The sequence below is a fragment of the Corythoichthys intestinalis genome, chromosome 16, assembly GCF_030265065.1.
Source record: "Corythoichthys intestinalis isolate RoL2023-P3 chromosome 16, ASM3026506v1, whole genome shotgun sequence".
NCBI lineage: Eukaryota > Metazoa > Chordata > Actinopteri > Syngnathiformes > Syngnathidae > Corythoichthys > Corythoichthys intestinalis.
This window is the reverse complement of record NC_080410.1, coordinates 19727407-19747500: the sequence shown is the minus strand read 5'-3', so window position 1 is coordinate 19747500 and position 20094 is coordinate 19727407. Positions and strand designations below refer to the sequence as shown.

The 20094-nt window shown below is 38.7% G+C and overlaps 1 protein-coding gene across 2 annotated transcripts; it reads right to left on the bottom strand.

Moving 5' to 3' along the window:
* Positions 1-997: 997 nt before the first annotated feature.
* s1pr5a (sphingosine-1-phosphate receptor 5a) lies at positions 998-5092 on the bottom strand. Of its 2 annotated transcripts, none has more exons than XM_057861656.1 (2): positions 4921-5092; positions 998-3851 (listed from the first exon to the last, which is right to left on the bottom strand). In XM_057861656.1, the coding sequence occupies exon 2, from the start codon at positions 3576-3578 to the stop codon at positions 2373-2375; it is 1206 nt and encodes a 401-aa protein (XP_057717639.1). In that variant the 5' UTR covers positions 3579-3851; positions 4921-5092; the 3' UTR covers positions 998-2372. The 2 variants fall into 2 exon arrangements, with proteins under 2 accessions (XP_057717639.1, XP_057717638.1); XM_057861655.1 differs by having other exon boundaries at positions 998-3846.
* Positions 5093-20094: the final 15002 nt, after the last annotated feature.

The following is a 20094-nucleotide window of genomic DNA, read 5'->3' as shown; positions in this document are numbered from 1 at the left end:
GGGACCGAAAGGTAGAGAATACAGGGAGAGCAAAGTGAACTGGGAAGACTGTTAGTACATAGGTGATTGCATACGTAGGGAGGGCCATGGAGTGCTTTGAAGGGAAAGACGAGGATCTTGTAGTTGATTCTTTGATTAACTGGGAGCCAGTCAAGTTGACGGAGGATGGAGGTGATTTTGGTGTGTGGTGGGGGTCCGAGTGATTAGGTGTACTGCTGAGTTTTGGAGGAGCTGCAGTTTTTTTATGTCATCTTTTTGGCCTAATATGGTAATGTACTAGGTTATAGTACAGTATAGTAAGTGCTCAGAAAACAATGTACCATTATTTTAAAAATCTGACATTTTAAGCAGGTACTCACAATGTTACTCATTACTTGAGTATTCTTTTCAACAAATACTTACTTGTACTTGAGTAAATTTTTGGATGACTACTTTTACTTGAATAATATTATTTAGAAATAATGCTACTCTTACTTGAGTAACATTTTTGGCTACACTACCCACCTCTGCTCGTATGAAGTTGACAAGTTTCACAACTGGATCCACAACATGATTCACCTGCAATACTCTTGATGTATGATACAGATGGAATAATGACATGACTAGGTGCAACCGGACACATTCAGGTAATTAAAGTTCTTGGTGCCAGGATTAGAAATCACATATCTGAAAAGTAGAATGTTGATTCATTAAATATAACAGGTGATTTGCCCTGATTCTGGGTTCCTCCATTACACAATACTAACACTAACTTTACCCTGTCACCTTTCAATCTAACCTGTCTCCCCCTCCTCTTGTCTTCTGTTTGCTGGGTCCAATATTTTTTGACTGGGAGGGGTGAATGAACGAATATTCATTTGCCCCTTCCCAGTCAAAATGGGCTGGACGTCTAGTGCCATCAATGGCAGCCAAAGAGTGCTCTAAAAACTGTTATTAAGATCAAGACTCATTCACTCGAGCAAAAGTGTACAAATATCAATACAAATAGTTTATTCAGTGCACACATACAAATCCACATAACTTAAGAATTTGACATTAAAAACACTTCTGATAAACTAATTACAGGCAGCTTATTTACACAACACATCAACAAAACCAAAATGTTATATACAGTACATTTTTAATCATCGATGAAATGCACTTTTTTTTCCTTTTGCTACAATAAGTTGCATCATACGAGTGTTAACAGTGCGATGTCCTTTTGAGATAGACGAAAATTAAAAACCATCCAATATTGTCCACCACCAAAAATCTCAAGCCCCCAAAAAACGGACCTCTATCTGAAGTTATTTGAACCATGCATGTTTTGACGGACCCCCCAGAGCTGAAACCCAACTAAACCGTATGACGTCTTCAGTGCGTTTCATGGATGTCAAGTCTCTAATGTTGGCTGTGGTTGGGTGGGGGTTTGGTGGGTGTCTCTATTTTGCATTGCTCCCGACCAAAACTCAGATGGCAGAAATTACATGCTTTTTGGCTGCAGAGGTTGGGTGTGGATGCACCGTGTTTGCAACAACGTGTCATTATCCGCTACTCAGGGAGAGGAGATATGGCCAAATCTCATGCTCTGGCTTTGGTTACACTCTTTCGGATGGACAGCATAATTGGCTGTAATTTATGTAAAACATCTGCAAAAAGTTGAACTCTTCCATTTCAGTTTTTGTTCAAAAGTAAACAGTGGGGAAATGAAATGGCACTTTTCCAGAAGGTTGATTAACACTGGTCTTGTGTAGACGAAAGGGCATTTCTAAAACATTACAGTTGCTTACAATGTTATTACATTTCCACTGTCAAAGGTTTGGAGACAGAAATAACTCATCTGTATACTGCACTGGACCACATGTGGCCTCCTTGTCAGCGTATGGTGCCAAACGAGTAGATCTAGACGCAGTTCTACCATGATTCATATGACCAAATAAAGAACACAAGTTCGTTTGTCAGCTATTCATTTTGCAAGGAGTAAGAAATGCGAGGTGTCCTGCTGTCATGTTTGCTGCGATGATGTCACACTAATGTCTGATCACAGCAATTTCTATTTGGCCTAAACAAGCCGTAGCGGAGTGCACTGTTCCAAACTATACTCATGTTGAGCTTTGAACGTTTTTTTTAACCATCACAAACAGAGGCATGGAGGGCACAGCTACATACAGTAAGAGAATGGCAACAAAAACCGAATGTACGCTTAAGTACTGTATGTGTTTAATCGAGTGGAACCTCACTATCACATTCATACTGTAGATGAGTAATAACAGAAAGGCTGAGTGCATGTAATCTTTCTTTTAACTCCTTTCATGGTCCAATTTGAAAACACTCATCCCGCCTCAGTCAGTGGTCATGTTTCTTCTCACGGTTGCTTTCATCTAAAGCAAATGTCATGTCTTGGAGAGTTTAGGAAAGATAGCTTTTATCGTAGAAGGTGTAAAATTTCCAGAAGACACAGTGGTTTCCACTCCCTCCAATCTATGTGAGGCAGCGTCCGTCTTACTGGTGCTGCACTCCAGGAAGGGCATCCCGATCTTTTTCACTTGTCCATCTTTAGTTAAAAGGCAGCTACTGCAAAGCAGCCTGAGGATGGCCCTCCTCATGTCCTTGCTTGTCAAAGTGTAGATGATGGGATTTAGAAGGGAGTTGAACATGGCGATTCCCAGGAAGTAGTCAGCCTTGAAAAGCACTTGACAGCTTTTAGTCGGGCAGAAGAAGTCGAGCAACAGGAGGATGAAGAGGGGCAGCCAGCATGCAATGAAGACTCCCAGAACTATAGTGACAGTCTTTAGCAGGGCCATGTACTTCTGCGACTTCCGGTACAGGCCTTTTCTTTGCGGGCCTGAGCCAAGACGCTGGGTGTTGGACTTCACAATGCGAAAAATGCGCACGTAGAGAACCACGATTGACATTAGGATGGCGATAAATACGGTGACGCAGAAGAGGATGTAACTCTTGGCGTAGAGCGGAAGGACGGTGGAGCACTGGTTCAGCCGACCCATACAGTTCCAACCTAGAACAGGTAGAACGCCCAGCAGCACTGACAGTACCCAGCTGGCGCCGATCAGGGCGAACATTCGGCCTTGCTTGTCGCCCTGGTAAGGCTTCATCCTCACCATGGTAACATGACGCTCGATAGCGATGGCCAGGAGACTGATGACGGATGCGGCCAGCATGATGAAAACCCCTCCTTCTCTTAGAAACCACAACACAGGGGTCATGTTTAATGTGTTGGCACCAGACGTTATCAAGTTCACCATGTAGGTGAAACCTGCCAGCAGGTCCGAGAGAGTCAAGTTGCCCAACAAATAGTACATCGGCAGATGGAATTTTTTGTTCTTCCAGATGGCTGCGAGCACCACCGCATTCTCTAAAATGATAAGCAGGCAGACCAGAAGAAAGGCAATTGCCTCCGGCTTGAGTCCTTCTTTGTATTTGTTCTCCTTCAGCTTTCCCGTGAAGTTGTAATGCTCGAGGATGACAGCGTTGCTCTGGTATTCCTGAAACATCCGAAGCAGGTTTCCTGTTGAAGGGGACATGCCCATTTCGGATGGACCTGCTGCAGCATGAGCGCCGTGGAAAGAATCTGTTGCCATGCTGACGGTCCTTTGTTTTACCGCAAGACTTTTTGATAAAGTTCCAAAATTTAATTCCTCCGATGTGGGGTCATAAATTCCTGTGGGTGTCCATTATTTTTCATTTTTGATGAGAATTTTAAGATGGGGAAAAATGTGTCAAACTGTAGCATGCAAGCGTTTCCTTTGAAAAAGTGAAATAGGATTTCCTGTGGTTTGGGAATTTTTCCTCCTCAAATGAAATTTCTTCAGTCCCCAGACCGAACACAAGGGGGCGACGCTAGTCAACCTGCGCTGGGCAAAAGAAACGACAAATCAAGTTACCGTTTTGAGAAAGAATATTAACGCTTTCAGTGCTATTGACGGCGATAGACGTCCAATCACGTGGCTTTTAAAAAACTCAATTTAAATTCTTTATTCGACTTATTTTACTAGTAAACGTCCAATCCATTTGTACTGGGAGGACTGACAGCGAATGAACAAATGAACTCTACCAAGTAAATAAATGGATTGGACGTCTATCGCCATCATTGGCAGCCAAAAAAAACAATAGAGTCATGAATACCTATTTTCATAAATTTATTATTTTTTATTTCAAAATATGTTAACTTCACTTTGATTTTATCTTATACCAAAAAAAAAAAATCATAGGGGGAGATCCACCACAGTTTGAAAATAGCAACATTACCACAGCAATAAATTAACATTGCTTAACAAAAACAGCCACCACTTCAAACACGCAAAAAATGCATTGTCTTCATTTCACAGTCGTTGTTTAAATCATTGGCAGTCAATGACGGCGCTAGAGGTCCAATCCCTTTTGACTGGGAGGTCTGACAGCGATCATCAAATAAAAGGGAATATTACACTAGATTTACCAAACAGTCCAAGTGATAAAGCACTATGTCAAAATAAAGTACATAGGACACCAATTGAACTCACAAGCACTCCTCCCAGTTCAAATTGATTGGACGTCTTTCACCGTCAGTGGCAGGCAATGAGTTAAATAAAATTAGACCAAATGTGCCTTATACATATTTATGCAGAACTACTGTAAATGGCTAAATGTTCAGTCAGTATGAGAAAGGAAGTTTCTAATACAAGTATACAGTGTATATCCGGTATTAAAAATATAGCCTATATTAATTAAACAATTTATGCGTCAATCCCATTAGCTAACCCGCTGACCAAAACATTACTTTTCATTTTGCGATTTACGGACAAAACTAATACAGTACATCAAAGTCTACAGCGATTGGTTTCACTTACGAGAACGATCGAGTTGATACAAACCGAAGCAAACGTTTATCATCGCCAAGTAAAATAAATTCCCCTCAAAAGAAAGCGTTCAAGCTTCACGCACCTGTAAAACACGACAAAAGTTGGAAAACTCCGGCGAAAAATCTACAAGTAGCGTCGGAGGCAAACTGGGATGAGCTCCTCGCACCACAGCGACGTGAGTGGGACTGACACGGGACGGGGCAACAGTCCATGCCGAGTGGGCTGTTCCACACTTAACGGTGCCCTTCAGTCATTCGTATCCCTCCCATCTTTGACCCTTGGATGAGTTGTTTTCATGAGTTTATTCTCAAGATGAATGGTAGATGAGTGGATTTCCTGTGTTCATCCAGAGGCATTTAATGGGTGCCATTGACAGTGATGGATAATCGCTGCAAACCCTCCCAGTCTAAATGGATTGGACGTCAATGGTAGTGAATGAGTTAAATACATACATAATCTTCAATGGAAACTGCCCACAAACGAAGACAAACATAAATAAAGCCAAACAAAAAGAACTTCACAATTTGAGGTACACACACTGGTCATGAAACAAAAAAACATATACCGTACATACAAACACACTCAAAAGAGTATCAAGATAAAATCCTCCTCTCACATTAAATTAAACAATAACTCCTTTCACTCCATTTAATTATTAATAGAGGAACAATGTATGATGTCAATTACTATAAGCTGATTTAACTCATTGGCTGCCATTGACTGTGCTGGATGTCCAATCCATTTGAATTGGGAGGGAAGGCAGTGAATGCATTTGCTGCCACTCTCTCAGTTCAAATGGATTAGAAATCTACTGTAGAAATCTACTGGTAACAAACTAATGGAAATTCGCAGCAGAAGGATGAAAAGAGCCACATGATTGGATGTCTATCCTCGTCAATGGTATAGAAAGCATTAATAGCTTCTTTGATATATTTTTCCTTTTTATTTTTTTATCCAGTTACATTTCTTAATTAAATCTTCTTTTGAATTAAAAACAGAAACGACAGTAAATAGTGTATTTTAAATTTCAAAAACTGAAATATTCTTTTCTTTTTTTTGTTTGTTTGTTTCTTTAAAGTTGATTAGTTTTATATTTTAAAAAGGGAAAGCATAATACAGTGATCTCTAAACACTTGAGGCAACTAAATGGGGACCAGAACCCGCTGCGATAAGTGAAAAACCACGAAGTAGCTACCCCCCCAAAAAAAGATTCTTTTTTTTTTGGGGGGGGGGGGGTGTATTTACTCTGATTTTGCACTGGAAAGAGATACATATGTTTTTTTCCACTTCTTTCCCTTTAATGTACATACTGTACTGTATATTTTTTAATAAATGGTTGTTAAGCACTTCAAATGTAATAATTAGGATCAGTTTTAAACATGTTACTGCCTCACCAAATTATTTTTAAACAAGAATAAAGTAGAAAAATCCTTGTCTTTGTTAAATGCTTCATTGAGTGAGTCCACTCAAATCCGCTCAAGCTGCCACTTACACACAATGAGTTGCCACAGTAAGTGTTTAACAAGCTAAGCGGTGATTGACGCATGGGGCGCTTTGAAGTTTCGGCTTCCAAGCATCTAGCAAAATCAAACCTTAACGTCTGTCAATCATCATTAAGTTTAATAAGCAACTCCAGTGCACTGCCTGACCCAGAAAAGCAGCAGCAGGGAGAGTGAGACTACACAATTAAGATTCGACAGCTCATCTGTATTTATTTATTTTTTTTTAGTTGAGGGCAAAGTAGTGAGGGATGACTGTAAATCATAAATCAAATGACGTATATTTAAATTTCTTTTTTAGGCAAAAAAAAAAAAAAAAAAAAAAAACTCTTGGACTCCCCGAAGGACAAGGAAGTTACGTAAGTCGGGTACGAGGGTGAATGAGGGCTGCAGTGTAGCTTCTCTAAACAGGAAGCTGCCTCATTGTGCCTCGAAAGAAGAGGGATATCCTTGAAAAACACTCATGAGGTCATGGTGGAATTTTTATTCATACAGAAATGGAAGGAATGCGTCACCACAAAATGACGTGCCATAATTCAATTTTAGAACTACTCATTTGAACACCTGGGATATTTTTTTCTTCTTCTTTTTTTGCACCACAAAGAGTCTTTTCAAACTTTTTTAAAAGTGATCCTTTCAACAACACTTGCTCCTCCATACTGCTAACTCTTTCAGCGTCATTGATGATGATGGACATCTGAGCATGTGGCTTTTTTCATCCTTTTGCTGTGAATTGAAATGAGTTTGTCATCAGTAGACATGTAATCCATTTAAAGTGGGAGGCTGACAGCGAATGACAGAACGTTAATTCACTGTCAGCCCTCCCACTTCAAATGGATTGGACGTCTAGCATGGGTGGGAGGAAAGCATTGTTTTGCATGTCACAAGCCTCACGTCTTTGCCCTCAATCCCAGCTCAAGTCCCAAAACAAGACTGACAAGACTGAAGTCAAATCCTACACTTTGAGTTTTGAGTCATTTGAACAACAGAGTATAAAATATATTAAATGTACACAGACCATGTATGCATATAAAATCTGAGTTAACTCAAAAGTTATTTAAAATCGAGTTGAGTCCAAGTCACATTAAAACGAGTCCACACTTCTGACGCTTAGTACCATTAATGGCAGCCAATGAGTCAATGTAAGTTCTTGCAAGCCTCCGTCACTCATGTTCTGCCTTTCCTCATCTCTCCTCATCAGCCCCCACCCAAGAGATAACTAGGTTGAAATGCTCTTCGTGAGGCCTGTTAGCAGGATGACAGTTGCCCCCCCTTCCCTGCTGTTTCAGTGTGACAAGCTCCCAGTAAGGGGCCTGCGATTAGTTAACACACAAAGACGTGGCGGCAGTACTGGCTTCTCTGGCCTCTTCTGGTTCCCACAGACCTGTCTCTACTGCTTTGGCCCTCAGGCCACAAACAAGAGTGTGGAGTGACCGGTGCAGACACACCCAGTTTGCCTGGGGGAGGGCGCGGGTCTGTGTAGTCACTATGTTCTGTCCAACACTTCTGGCACTGGGCGATTTCTTTCCTGTGACGTAAGTGATGTTGCAGAAAGGAAGCTGGTTGGTCCTGCTAATGTTTAGATGTTGTGTTCTAAAAGTGATTGAGTGTTTTTCTATTTTAGGGGCATACAGTATTAATCAGGTTGCCACTACATGAAAGGTAAAATCAGAATTTAGTATTTAGGTGCTCTGAAAGCACAGAACCTTTTGTTTTATTTTATTTTATTTTTTTCCTGTCTGAAGTGTTAGTGGGGACCCATATGATACAAATCACACCTTAAAATGAGTTTCACACCCGTGCCAATGATTAAATACACACAGCTGCCACCTTTGATGATATTACAATTGAAAGCACTCACACTTTCTTTATTTTCGTGAGTTCAATGCAATTTTGACTTTTTAACAGAAAAGGTGTACATCCTTTCTATGCTGATAAGTTGAATGTCTGGGCCAAGAAATACACATTTTTGCCTAATTGTTTTAGTTCGCTGCTACTCTAACAGTACTAACTTAGAATTCACAACTATATATTACAGTGATCCCTCGCTACTTAGCGCTTCAAACTTTGCTCCCTCAGTCCATTGTGAATTTTTTTTCAGTTGAAAAAATAATAATTCTACAGATGAGCTGTCCCGAGCCGATCGCTTGATCTCACTCTCCCTCCCTCTCCCTGCTTTGTTGGTCAGGCAGTGAGGGCAATGGAGTTGCTTATTAAAGTTAACGATGATTGACAGATGTTGATGTTTGATCTTGCCAGAGAAGTGAACCTCAAAGCGCACCATGCGTCAATCATTGTTTAACTTGTTAAACAGTTGCTGTGTAAACTCATTGTGTGTAAGTGAGCAGCTTGAGCGGATTTGAGTGGACTCACTCAATGAAGCATTTAATAAAAACAAGCATTTTCCTGCTTTATTCTTGTTTAAAAATAATTGGGTGGGACAATAACATGTTTAAAACATCACTATCAGTTGACAGGACACAGGGCTCGGGGCTGATCTGTAGGGGGCCTATTTTCTAAAAACTTAAAATTCAAATAATTTCAAAACCAAAGCCACTAGCATCCTAAAACTAAAACAGGCTCCTTCCTTAGGTCTCCATGAGCAGTGACATCAAAAAAATTAAAAGTAGTTCCCTAATAAAATCCCCATTAATTATTTTTTCATACAAGTATAACAAAACTTAAAATGACTATAAAATTCTCAAATTTTACACTAGATGCACAAAAATCCCCAAATGCAGAGATAATCCCTTATATTTTCAGGAGCAATAGCAATATTTACCATGTATGTTTTTGGCCAAAATAGCAAAAAAAGTTTTGTTTTCAACAGCTAATAAATCACTCAATGTTCACATCAGAAACTTAATACTTGGGGAAAGCATGTAGAATCATCTTAATTTTTGTTAACAAAAGCAAAATGTGCATTTTTCTGTATACAATCAAAACTTATTTAGATTGAATTCTGCAATTGTATAGAGATTCAAAATCCAACTTGGCAGCCGTCACAAAACAAAGAGCTTTTTAAGTTAAAAATTCTTCTAAATAAATGCTTAAATCGCAGAATTTCTATAGATATGAAAGTAAAACAGTCTAGATTCTTGGTTAAAAGCGAAAAAACAATCATCACTTGGAAGTTATCATTCATTTTACGTAAATATTTCGAGCCAAAGTTACACTTATTTTATCCATTGATTTCTTTTCACGTTTCAAAATGCTATTTAATATAATAATTACCTTGAATCCTCGACCAAATCACTCTTGAGACACTCCTGCCTGCTTGTATGCGGCAGAACCCTCGTCCTATTTCCAACTAAATCCGGCGTTAGAACGCAGCGTGTTTGAGTTTATCACAGTGAAAGCTAACTCAACGTTCTGCCTGGGTCGGCCCCCTACGGGAAGGCGTGGTGCAATGTCTGTGGGAGCTGTCTTGTCAACTGATGGTGGAGTCTGTGATCTCTTTTCAATGCTCAATCTGAATAAATACATTGAACACACACACACACAAATATGGGGGGTACTAGGCGGTTTTTCACTTTTTGTGGCGGGTTCTGGTCCCCATAAACCACGAAAAACGAGGGATCACTGTTTTCCGAAAAGGACTTAAGACACTTTTGGATAGATGCTTTTATTCTGAAGCTAAAACAGAAGTACTATATATTTTGTTTGTGAAGCATCTAGAGAAAATCTCCATTGTCTACATTGTTGTCCAGATATTGCCCAGAAGTACATACATTTTTGCTGCTCTTTTTCCCCCCTCCAAACCTGAGTTGTCTTTTAATGACGCCACTGATGACTGCCTTCCTCAATTACTGTCGGTGGAAGTGGTTGCCAGATACTTTTATTCATTCCCACTATAAATTAAGGGTAGTTTAGAGTGTATTTAGCTGTATTTTTGTTGTTGTTGTATTTTTCTAATACCTCGTAATGTAACAAAACCTGCCACTCGCGAATGAAAATAAACTGCAATTCAAAATCCACTCATTAGTACCAAAATGAACTAGTTCACAAAATCATTCACAAACAAAAAATAAACTTTGCCTTCAATGACAGTCAATGAGATAAGTAATATTGTGCCTTATTGGCAATTAATTTTCTCTACATTTCCCCTCATGTTTTACCTGACCCAATGTGGTATAGGTTCATCGTACACATTCTTACAAATACTTCTTTTGGTAACCAAATCCAGTTATTTGAAAAGGATGATTTTGACTTTGCCACAAACACAACTCAGTCATTCACAGTCATTCACTGTCCTTCAAGCACGACTGTGTTTGCATGCAAATGTAATGCGCATGCACAAAGTAGGGCCAGCGCGCTGCCCGCCTGCAGGTCAACCACACAGTGGCAGTTTGCGTAGCGGTAAAGCTAACATTTCCAAACAATTACACTCTCAATCCTCCAACTCTTAGTGTTTTCACAATACATAACTTTGGTAAAACAACAATCACATTGAACCAAATGTTCATTATTATTTTTAAGACTTTGAATATGGACGGAGAGGATCCGTAGTAACAAGAGAAAGATCCCAGTGAGTTATATTTAAATGCTAACGAAGTGTGCAGTGTTGCATTGGCTGCCAGAGATTTATGGGAATCCTGGAAATAGAGCGCCTATGTCAGCTTTTGTCTGCCTCACTGTTTCATGTGCAGCTGTGTTGGTCAGTGACCTCAGTTTGAGCTCCTAATATGGGGAGAAAGGAAGTATATGGGAAAATCTTAGGTTGTGTTTTTACATTGATTCCCTTGAGGTCAACAAATCCATACAATGACAGAGAAGGACACATAGTTGGAAGCAGCACTTCTGTTGGCTTGTGTGTGGTGACACTTGCAATTGTGACAGTTATATTACATCTGGTAAACAACGGGTACAGTTGCAAAAGGCCAAGCCCTGGTGTTTTTTTTGTTGTTGTGTTTGTTCATGTTTTTTGTATGTGTAACTTAATACGAGCAAGAGACAACCTGTTTATTTCACTTTTCAAAAAAGCTAAAATTGTCGCCAAATCAATCATGCATAATGAAAATGGCCTCGCGTTTTTCACCTTTTTCTTATTCTAGACCGTGCCAGTGCTCAAATGTCATCCGTTACATAAAAAATCTGATTGGCAAAAAAAATAATTTGGCTACAAGGTGTCCAACACTTGCATTTCAAGCCATGTTTAACCCAAGTCATGATTAATCCAAACCCAAATCAATAATTATATGGACCATAATTGGCACAAAACAGAATTGGCGTTTAGTTTCTCACTTGTTTCCTATCCTAGACTATGCTAGCGATAAATTGACAACCATTGTAAAAAATCTGAATGGGAAAAAAATGAATTATTTGACATGTTGTGTTTTCCACCAGGGCTCAAAATTGCATAGGACTAGAGTTCGACTAGAGTCGATTTGGACCCCAAAGTAAAATTATAATGTCAATTCTGGTAGCGTATATATTCTTAATCAGTCTGCCTAATGGCAACTGCTTGTTGATTCAACATTACTGTTTTCATATTTCCCTCGCTCAAGAAAAGGAGGGAGCCAAAAATGAACAAGTAATTCACAGAGTACATTTTTAACAAGAGATATGGGGGCGAGTGTTGCTTTTGGGGATTTTAGGGCGCCAATAAACACAGGAAGTGACTTCCTCTTGGGAACATTTTCATTTGACTTACACTGAGCATATGTGAATGGCGGTTGTGTCTATATGCAAACACAAACATCCTTATATCTAATGTAAACTTTCATTAGTTCTTATCATTACGATGGGTTGTTCGAGGGAGAATGGGGAAAACAGGAGATATGCCACTTCCAAGAACTACACTTTTTCGATGTACTGTGTAATTCATACACTGAATAGTATGATATTGACACAAATGCAGCTGTTGCAAAGATTTCTGATGAGTCAGCATAGAGATTTGATTTACTCTTCTTTCAAAAACCCACAATTCTGGAAGCAATTTGAATATGAAAACAATCTGTGAAGAAAAAAATTGAAGGTTTGCTCTAAATGGACCTCATTAACTTCAGAAAGAAAATTTGAATAAATATATATAGTTTGCCACTTGTAGACGTCCAATGGAAATTGAATTCAAACAGATTAGACATCTATTACTGTCGGTGGCAGTCAATGAGTTAAATACTGAAATTTGTCACATACCAACATCCTATACAGTTTGTGGGGAAATCTAGAAGCCTTCGGGAGTCTGAGCATGAAAGTTACAGACTTCAGTACAGACGTAAAATTAATGCACTGGACTGCAAAACCCACTTGAAGTACTGTAATATGTATGCTGTACATGCGGAATGAGTATGTTGTAATACTTGTAATGCAATTTGATATTGTTGCGTAAATTCACACTTTCTGCTTGTAATGACAACACTTTGCCTTTTTTTTTTTTTTTTTACTAAGGCTAACTATAGAGTTGGAAATTATAATGCCATCATTAAAAAACTTAGATACAGTACTTGTTTTTTTTCAGGCTCTCCAAAGCAATATGAAATGTTTTCCATTTACACGTTAAATATTTTTGTGGTACCCTAACCCTTAATAGGGCACGTGACTAGAATTGGTAATAAATAGATAAATACAAATTAAAAAAAATAAATAAAAACTTTAATTGTATTCACTAATAATTGATGCACTCGCTGGAGTGACTTTCTGAGGATTTTATGGAATTCCCAAGTCACTTCCCATCAATTTTGGACAGTTAGATGTTTTTTTTTTTTTTTCTTTAAAAAAAAAAAAAAGAAAAGACCACCAATAGAGATTTTTTTTTCAGGTCCAAGTTGAAAATCAATAGGAGTGAGTAGAATTTTTTTGTGGGAGTTGAGTGTGCCATTAGAAATGAATGGGGCTATTGAAAATGTATGGGGTTGTGCATAGACTTCATAATGATATTGACAGGCCAGATTCGACCTTCACTGTGTGAAACAGCAAACGTAAGAAGCTCTTTGTTGCCACCACATTGTCTGATACACTAGGATCGTTCTTCGACATATTTACATTAAAAAAAACTCTAACTGCACGTTTTTTTTTTTTTTTGCTTTTAACCAAGAATCGACACTGTTTTACGTCCATATCTACAAAGAATTCAAAGATTTAAGCATTTATTCACATGAAAATCATAAAAATCACATTTAAATCAACACAACGTAAAAACCAAGACAAAAGATCGCATTTAATCACAGAATAAAAATAAATAAATAAAAATAAAACAAAAACTACTACTAATAATAATAATTGAAATCAGCAATGGAGATAAGCACAAGAGGAATAGAAAGCAGGCAGACTGAAATATATAGACAGTTATGGATATGCAGTGCTAAACAAAAGCGTTTTTAGCCCAGATTTAAAAGAGCTAACAGTTTGAGCATACTTCAGACGTTCGGGTAACTTGTTCCAGAGGTGAGGAGCATAATAACTAAATGCTGCCTCACCCTGCTTGGTTCTCGTTCTTGGAACATGCAGAAGACCGGTTCCAGATGACCTTAGGGGTCTAGATGTCTCATAGGAATCTAACAAGTCAAACATGTATTTTGGTCCAAGGCCATTAAGTGTTTTGTAGACGAGCAGTAGTATTTTATAGTCTATCCTTTGACTCACTGGAAGCCAGTGTAGCCATTTCAAAACCGGTGTAATGCGGTCCAGCTTCCTTGTATTTGTGAGGACTCTGGCTGCAGCATTCTGTACTAGCTGCAGCTTCCTGACTGATTTTTTATCAAGACATGTAAATATACCGTTGCAATAGTCCAATCTGCTGAAAATGAATGCATGCATAAGTTTTTCCATGTCTTGTTGAGTCAGAAGCCCCTTAATTCTGGTTATATTTTTTAGGTGGTAATAAGCAGATTTAGTGACGGACTTTAGATGGCTATAAAATTTTAGGTCTGAGTCAATAATTACGCCAAGGTTTCTGACTTGATTTGTAGCTGTAAGTGACATTGTGCTAAGTTGGCTGCTTATCTTTGACCTTTCCTTTTTTGGCCCAAAAATGATCACCTCTGTCTTCTCCACATTTAACTGGAGAAAATTCTGGCACATCCATTCATTGATTTGATGAATGCATTTACTCAGGGAGACTAAGGGACTATAATCATGTGGGGACACAGAAATGTACAGTTGTGTGTCATCTGCATAGGCGTGATAGGAGATGTCATACTGTTCCATTATCTGAGCTAACGGAAGCATATAGATGTTAAATAAGAGTGGTCCAAGAATTGACCCTTGAGGGACTCCACACGTGAATTTGGTTCGTTCTGACTGATAGTTTCCGATTGACACAAAGAAATCCCTATCATGTAAATAGGATGTGAACCACTGAAGAATAGTGTCAGTAAGCCCTACCCACTGTTCCAATCTGCTGAGTAGTATGTTGTGATCAACCGTGTGAAATGCGGCGCTGCGATCCAATAGTAGCAGAACAGATGATTTGCCTGCATCGGTATTCCGACGAATATCATTTAGGACTTTGATAAGTATGTATGTAAAATAAATGTAAAATGTATGTAAAATAAATAAATAAAATAAAATTCTAAAAATAAAATAAATAAATAAAAATAAATTCTATCTACATGCTTTTTTTGCTTTTAACCAAGAGTCAAGACTGTTTTGCGTCCACATCTATAAACAATTCAGGGATTTAAGCAATTATTCACAAGAATTTTCAACGAAAAAAGCTCTTTGTCTGTAATTCCACTCGGTCAGCTTTGACGGCATTGCAGGCCCCCTATTAATCGGCCCACACCCCGTGTCCTGTCAATATCATTATGAAGTCTATGGGTTGTGTTTGTCAAAATTTGACAGAATTGTTTGATTTGCCAAAAATTGTCTGATAACTTTTGTGCGCCATGATTTTGGGAATGTTTTCGTATGTTAATCATGAATGGAGCGTTTTTTTGTTTGTTAAAAAGAAAAAGAAAAAAAAAAAACAACAAAAAAACAAATGTTTTTGATGCAACGGTGAAAATTAAAGGCGGGATCGAAAGAGAGCCTGCAATGCAAAAGGTTTTCGAAAAGTTTCGAAGTTGGAATGCTGTGAATCGGTCAAAGCAGATGGGGGAAAAATTGGAATTTTATACGTAGGTGTATATAGCTTTGCTTAATTTTGATTCAATCTGTTCATTTAAATAGTACCATTGGTAAGCAATTACAGTTTTATTTGAATAATGAAATTATATCAAAACTTTCCCGCAAATGTTAACTTATGATGTCAGTTTCATTCAATTTCACAAATCCCAGTGTCTGACCAAACCCGTCATATTTCCCTCCATAGTGGCTTTGTATTGATTCATTTTGGCATTTTCCCAAATTTTTGCCACATTAACTTTCACCCCTACATCATCTGATAATGCCTGCATATAGTGTTCGTTACAGTTTGTAGGCATGCAGGTGCCACGTCGGGGGTCACTCACTAGCTTGGCAGTACATTTTTCTCCCACACTTAACCATTGGATTGGCATTTGAATAGTTAGATTTCATGAAAGCATGTTTTGTTCAAACAGCAGCACTTGGGGATGAGTTTGAAAGCGAAGAAAAAAGGAGTTCTCGCGTAGGGCAAAGGGAGGAGATTTAGGCAGGGATAAAGGCTGTGCGGTGGGGGCGGGTAGGGTCATGAGAAGCAGAAAGATCTGGGAGATTTCTGCAAACTCCCTTCTTTTCTTTGCAGCAAGGATTGTGGCCAGGCGGTCATATAAATTCTTCTATATTGTGATGTTTGGAAAATGCAGCATCCTGGGATTGACTTCTCCTGGGCTATGTTGTTTTTCAAATACCAGAACCAGATTTGCCGAGTTTAAATGTGTTTCCCTCTACACAACAGAGTGATGAATAACTTCCACCAGCGTGTTAATTAATGAATAAAAGCTTTGGGGCCTACAGAAAAGTAAAACAATGGTAGCCTAATTCAAATTCAGGAAATGATGTAGGGAGTATTCTCACTGAAGACGATCACTGGTTTAACAAATGATGTAAACGAGATTTTAGGGTCCTCAGTATGGCTGTTGAAAATTTCCCATGCACATAAACAGACACACGCGCGCATACACGCACAAACACAACACCGATCGGGGCAGATTTCCTTTCAGGAAAACTTTTGTGGGAATAATACAGCCAAAAACACATGGATGCTGATAACGTAAGAAAACAAAACCATATTAGGTAGCCAGTCTTGCTTGGACTGATTGAACTACGCCACATGCTTACACTGCTGGCCAAAAGTATTGGCACCCCTGCAATTCTGTCAGATAATGCTCAATTTCTCCCAGAAAATGATTGCAATTACAAATGCTTTGGTAGTAATATCTTCTTTTTTTTGTTGTTGCTTGCAATGCAAAAACCCAGAAGAGAATGGGAAAAAAAAAATTAAATCATTATCATTTTACACAAAACTCCCAAAATAGGCCAGACAAAAGTATTAGCACCCTTTGAAAAATCATGTGATGATTCTCGAATTTGTGTAATTAACAGCCCCTGTTACTTACCTGTGGCACATAACAGGTGGTGGCTATAACTAAATCACACTTGCAGCCAGTTAAAATGGATTAAAGTTGACTCAACCTCTGTCCTGAGTCCTTGTGTGTACCACATTGAGCATGGAGAAAAGAAAGAAGACCAAAGACTGTCTGAGGACTTGAGAATCAAAATTGTGAGGAACCATGGGTAATCTCAAGGCTACAAGTCCATCTCCAAAGAGCTAAATGTTCCTGTGTCTACCGTGTGCAGTGTCATCAATAAGTGTAAAGCCCATGGCACTGTGGCTAACCTCGCTAGATTTGGACGGAAAAGATAATTGACGAAAGATTTCAAAGAAAGATTGTGCAGATATTGGATAAAGAACCTCGACTAACATCCAAACACGTTCAAGCTGTCCTGCAGTCCGATGGTACAACACTGTCAACTGTACTATCCGTCGATGTCTGAATGATAAGGGAGTCTATGGTAGGATACCCAGGAAGACCACACATCTGACCAAGATACATAAAAGCTATTCCAGCTAGGCTGGAGTTTGCCAAACCATACATGAGAAACCAAAAATGTTTTGGAACAATGTTCTCTGATCGAATTGGACAAAGTAGAGCTTTTTGGGAAAAAGGCATCAACATAGTTTACAGGGAAAAAAACGAGGCCTTCAAAGAAAAGAACATGGTCCCCATAGTCAAACATGGTGGAGGTTCCCTGATGTTTTGGGGTTGCTTTGCTGCCTCTGGCGCTGGATTACTTGATCTTCTGTATAGCATTATGAAGTCTGAAGACTACCAATAAATTTTGCAGCATAATTTATGGCCCAGTGTGAGAAAGCAGGACAATGACCCCCAACACACTTCAAAAAGCACTAGAAAATGGTTTGAGAAAAAGCACAGGAGACTTCTAAAGTGGCCAGCAATGAGTCCAGACCTGAATCCCATAGAACACCTGTGGGGAGATCTGAAAATGGCAGTTTGGATAAGGCACCCTTCAAATCTCAGAGACCTGGAGGAGTTGGCCATAAAAGAATGGTCTAAAATTACAGCAGAGCATTGTAAGAAACATATTGATGGATAACGGAAGCGGTTGTTTGCAGTTATTTTGTCTAAAGGTTGTGCTACCAAGTATTAGGCTGAGGGTGCCAATACTTTTGTCAGGCCCATTTTTGGAGTTTTGTGTAAAATGATAATGATTGAATTTTGTTTCCATTCCCTTTTGGGTTTTTTTCATTGCAAGCAGAATAAATGAAGATATTACTACCAATGCATTTGTAATTGCAATCCTTTTCTGGGAGAAATTGAGCATTATTTGATAGAATTGCAGGGGTGTCAATACTTTGGGCCAGCACTGTAGTTGTTGAGATGCTTTCCAAAGTAAAGCACCCCGCATGTAAAATTATTCAAGAGGTTGGGTTTGCGAGCTGTTTTCCAGCGTGCCGTACGGTCCACACACTTTGACCAATTCACACGTTCCAACTTGGAAAGGTTCCAAAATTTCATGCGACACTTGCTCTCTTTCGATTTCACCCTTAACATTCACAATTGCACCAAAACACGAAAAAACAAAAACAAAAAAAACATACATTTCTAATTGCATACTTTTTTCCAGAAATTGCATTTTATAGTTCTTAAGTAGTGTTCATCAAATGAATGATTATACATTGAAATAAAGAACTTGAACACAAACCACTTGATGACGCTGGTTGGCATGCTGATACTTTAGAGAGGAAGAGCAAAAGATTCATACACTTTTCGAGGTGAATGTCTACCATTGTGGGTTTATACAGTAATGTATTTCGCATAACACAGAGTACATGTCACTTTTCATGTCAAAACTGGGCTTTCGACTTCTTAAAGGTTGAAAAACTGAGGGGAGACCGCAAGCTCGTTGAAAGCTTGTTGATAACCCACTTTATATTATGCTTAAATTCTTAGAACATCCTCTGATACCCTGTATAAAGTTAATTCTGAGTAGCAAAATGACAAATGTTTTTGTATGTTTTGGTAGAGCAAAGTTTGTTAAATTCTTATTAGACACTGCACTAGGCAAGGCTATTTACATGAGTCGATACCCTCTTCCAAGATTTAGCTTGGCTGTATTTTGCAGAGATTGTGGTGAACTCATTTCCTGTGACAATTTTTCACTGTACTGTATTTTGGAATTACACAGAACTGGACGTGTACCAATATTACTTCTGTTTTGATACCTTTTTTTTTCTGGCTCCACAAAGCAATAGGAAATGTTTTCCATTTTCACCATTTAAATAAATAAAAATTAAAAACTTAAATTTTATTAACTAATATTTGATGCATTCACTGGAGTGACTGTCTGATGATTTTAGGGAATTCCCAGGTCACTTCCTCTCAATTTTGGGGCAGTTCGAATTTTTTGTTGTTGTTGTTGTTAAGAAAATGACCACCAATGGAGATTTTTTTCTCGGGTCCAAGTTGAAAATCGATAGGACTGAATAGAAATGTTTTTGTGGGAGTTGAATGTGCCATTGGAAATGAATGGGGCTATTAGCAGCAGTGTTGTCAGTAACGCGTTACTATACTCTGATTACTTTCTTTCAGTAACGAGCAATCTAACGCGTTAGTTTTTCCAAGCCAGTAATCTGATTAAAGTTAGTTTCCTCAGTAACTGTGCGTTACTATTTTGTTTTCGCCTCATACTGTAGGTAGAATGAAGAATACTGTAGTCATGTACGAAGAGCATTTGAATAGAAAATACCGCATTTGAGTTTGGGAGTGACATCACATCTCACGTTTTCTCATCGGAAAAAAAACGGGTCACGTGCAGTACCATGCTGTGTGCCCGCCGTCTACCACATAGACTGGCTACCTATCAGGATGCTAACAGCAAAGGAGCCGGAGAGATACAACAAACGGCTGCATTTGCTCACTGGCGATTAGGGATGGGAATTGATAGGATTTTTACGATTCCGATTCCATTATCGATATTGCTTAACGATTCGATTCTTTATCGATTCTCTTATCGATTCTAATTTGGGGGGAAAAAAGAACAAACATTTAGATTGGCATTGAGTTTGTTTAATCAGAAGTCACAACCTTAAAAACTCACAACAAGGTCAAAAGAGGCCCAAAGCCTCAATATTAACTGTGGCAAAAAAGTGGCAAATGCACAAGAATGTTTAACATTTTACTGAAACATTTTTCTAATAGAAATAAAAAATATTGGTATATATTAGCATATAGGTAGTTGGTCTGCCATTAGCAATATGTGTTAAACTTGCAGGGGTCCCCAAACTTTTTCCAGTGAGGGCTGCATAACTTTTCCCTTCTCTGAGGGGCCGG

Bases quoted from the DNA above. Each gene is read 5' to 3' on its own strand.
- s1pr5a (XM_057861656.1), bottom strand. From the start codon at position 3,578: ATGGCAACAGATTCTTTCCACGGCGCTCATGCTGCAGCAGGTCCATCC.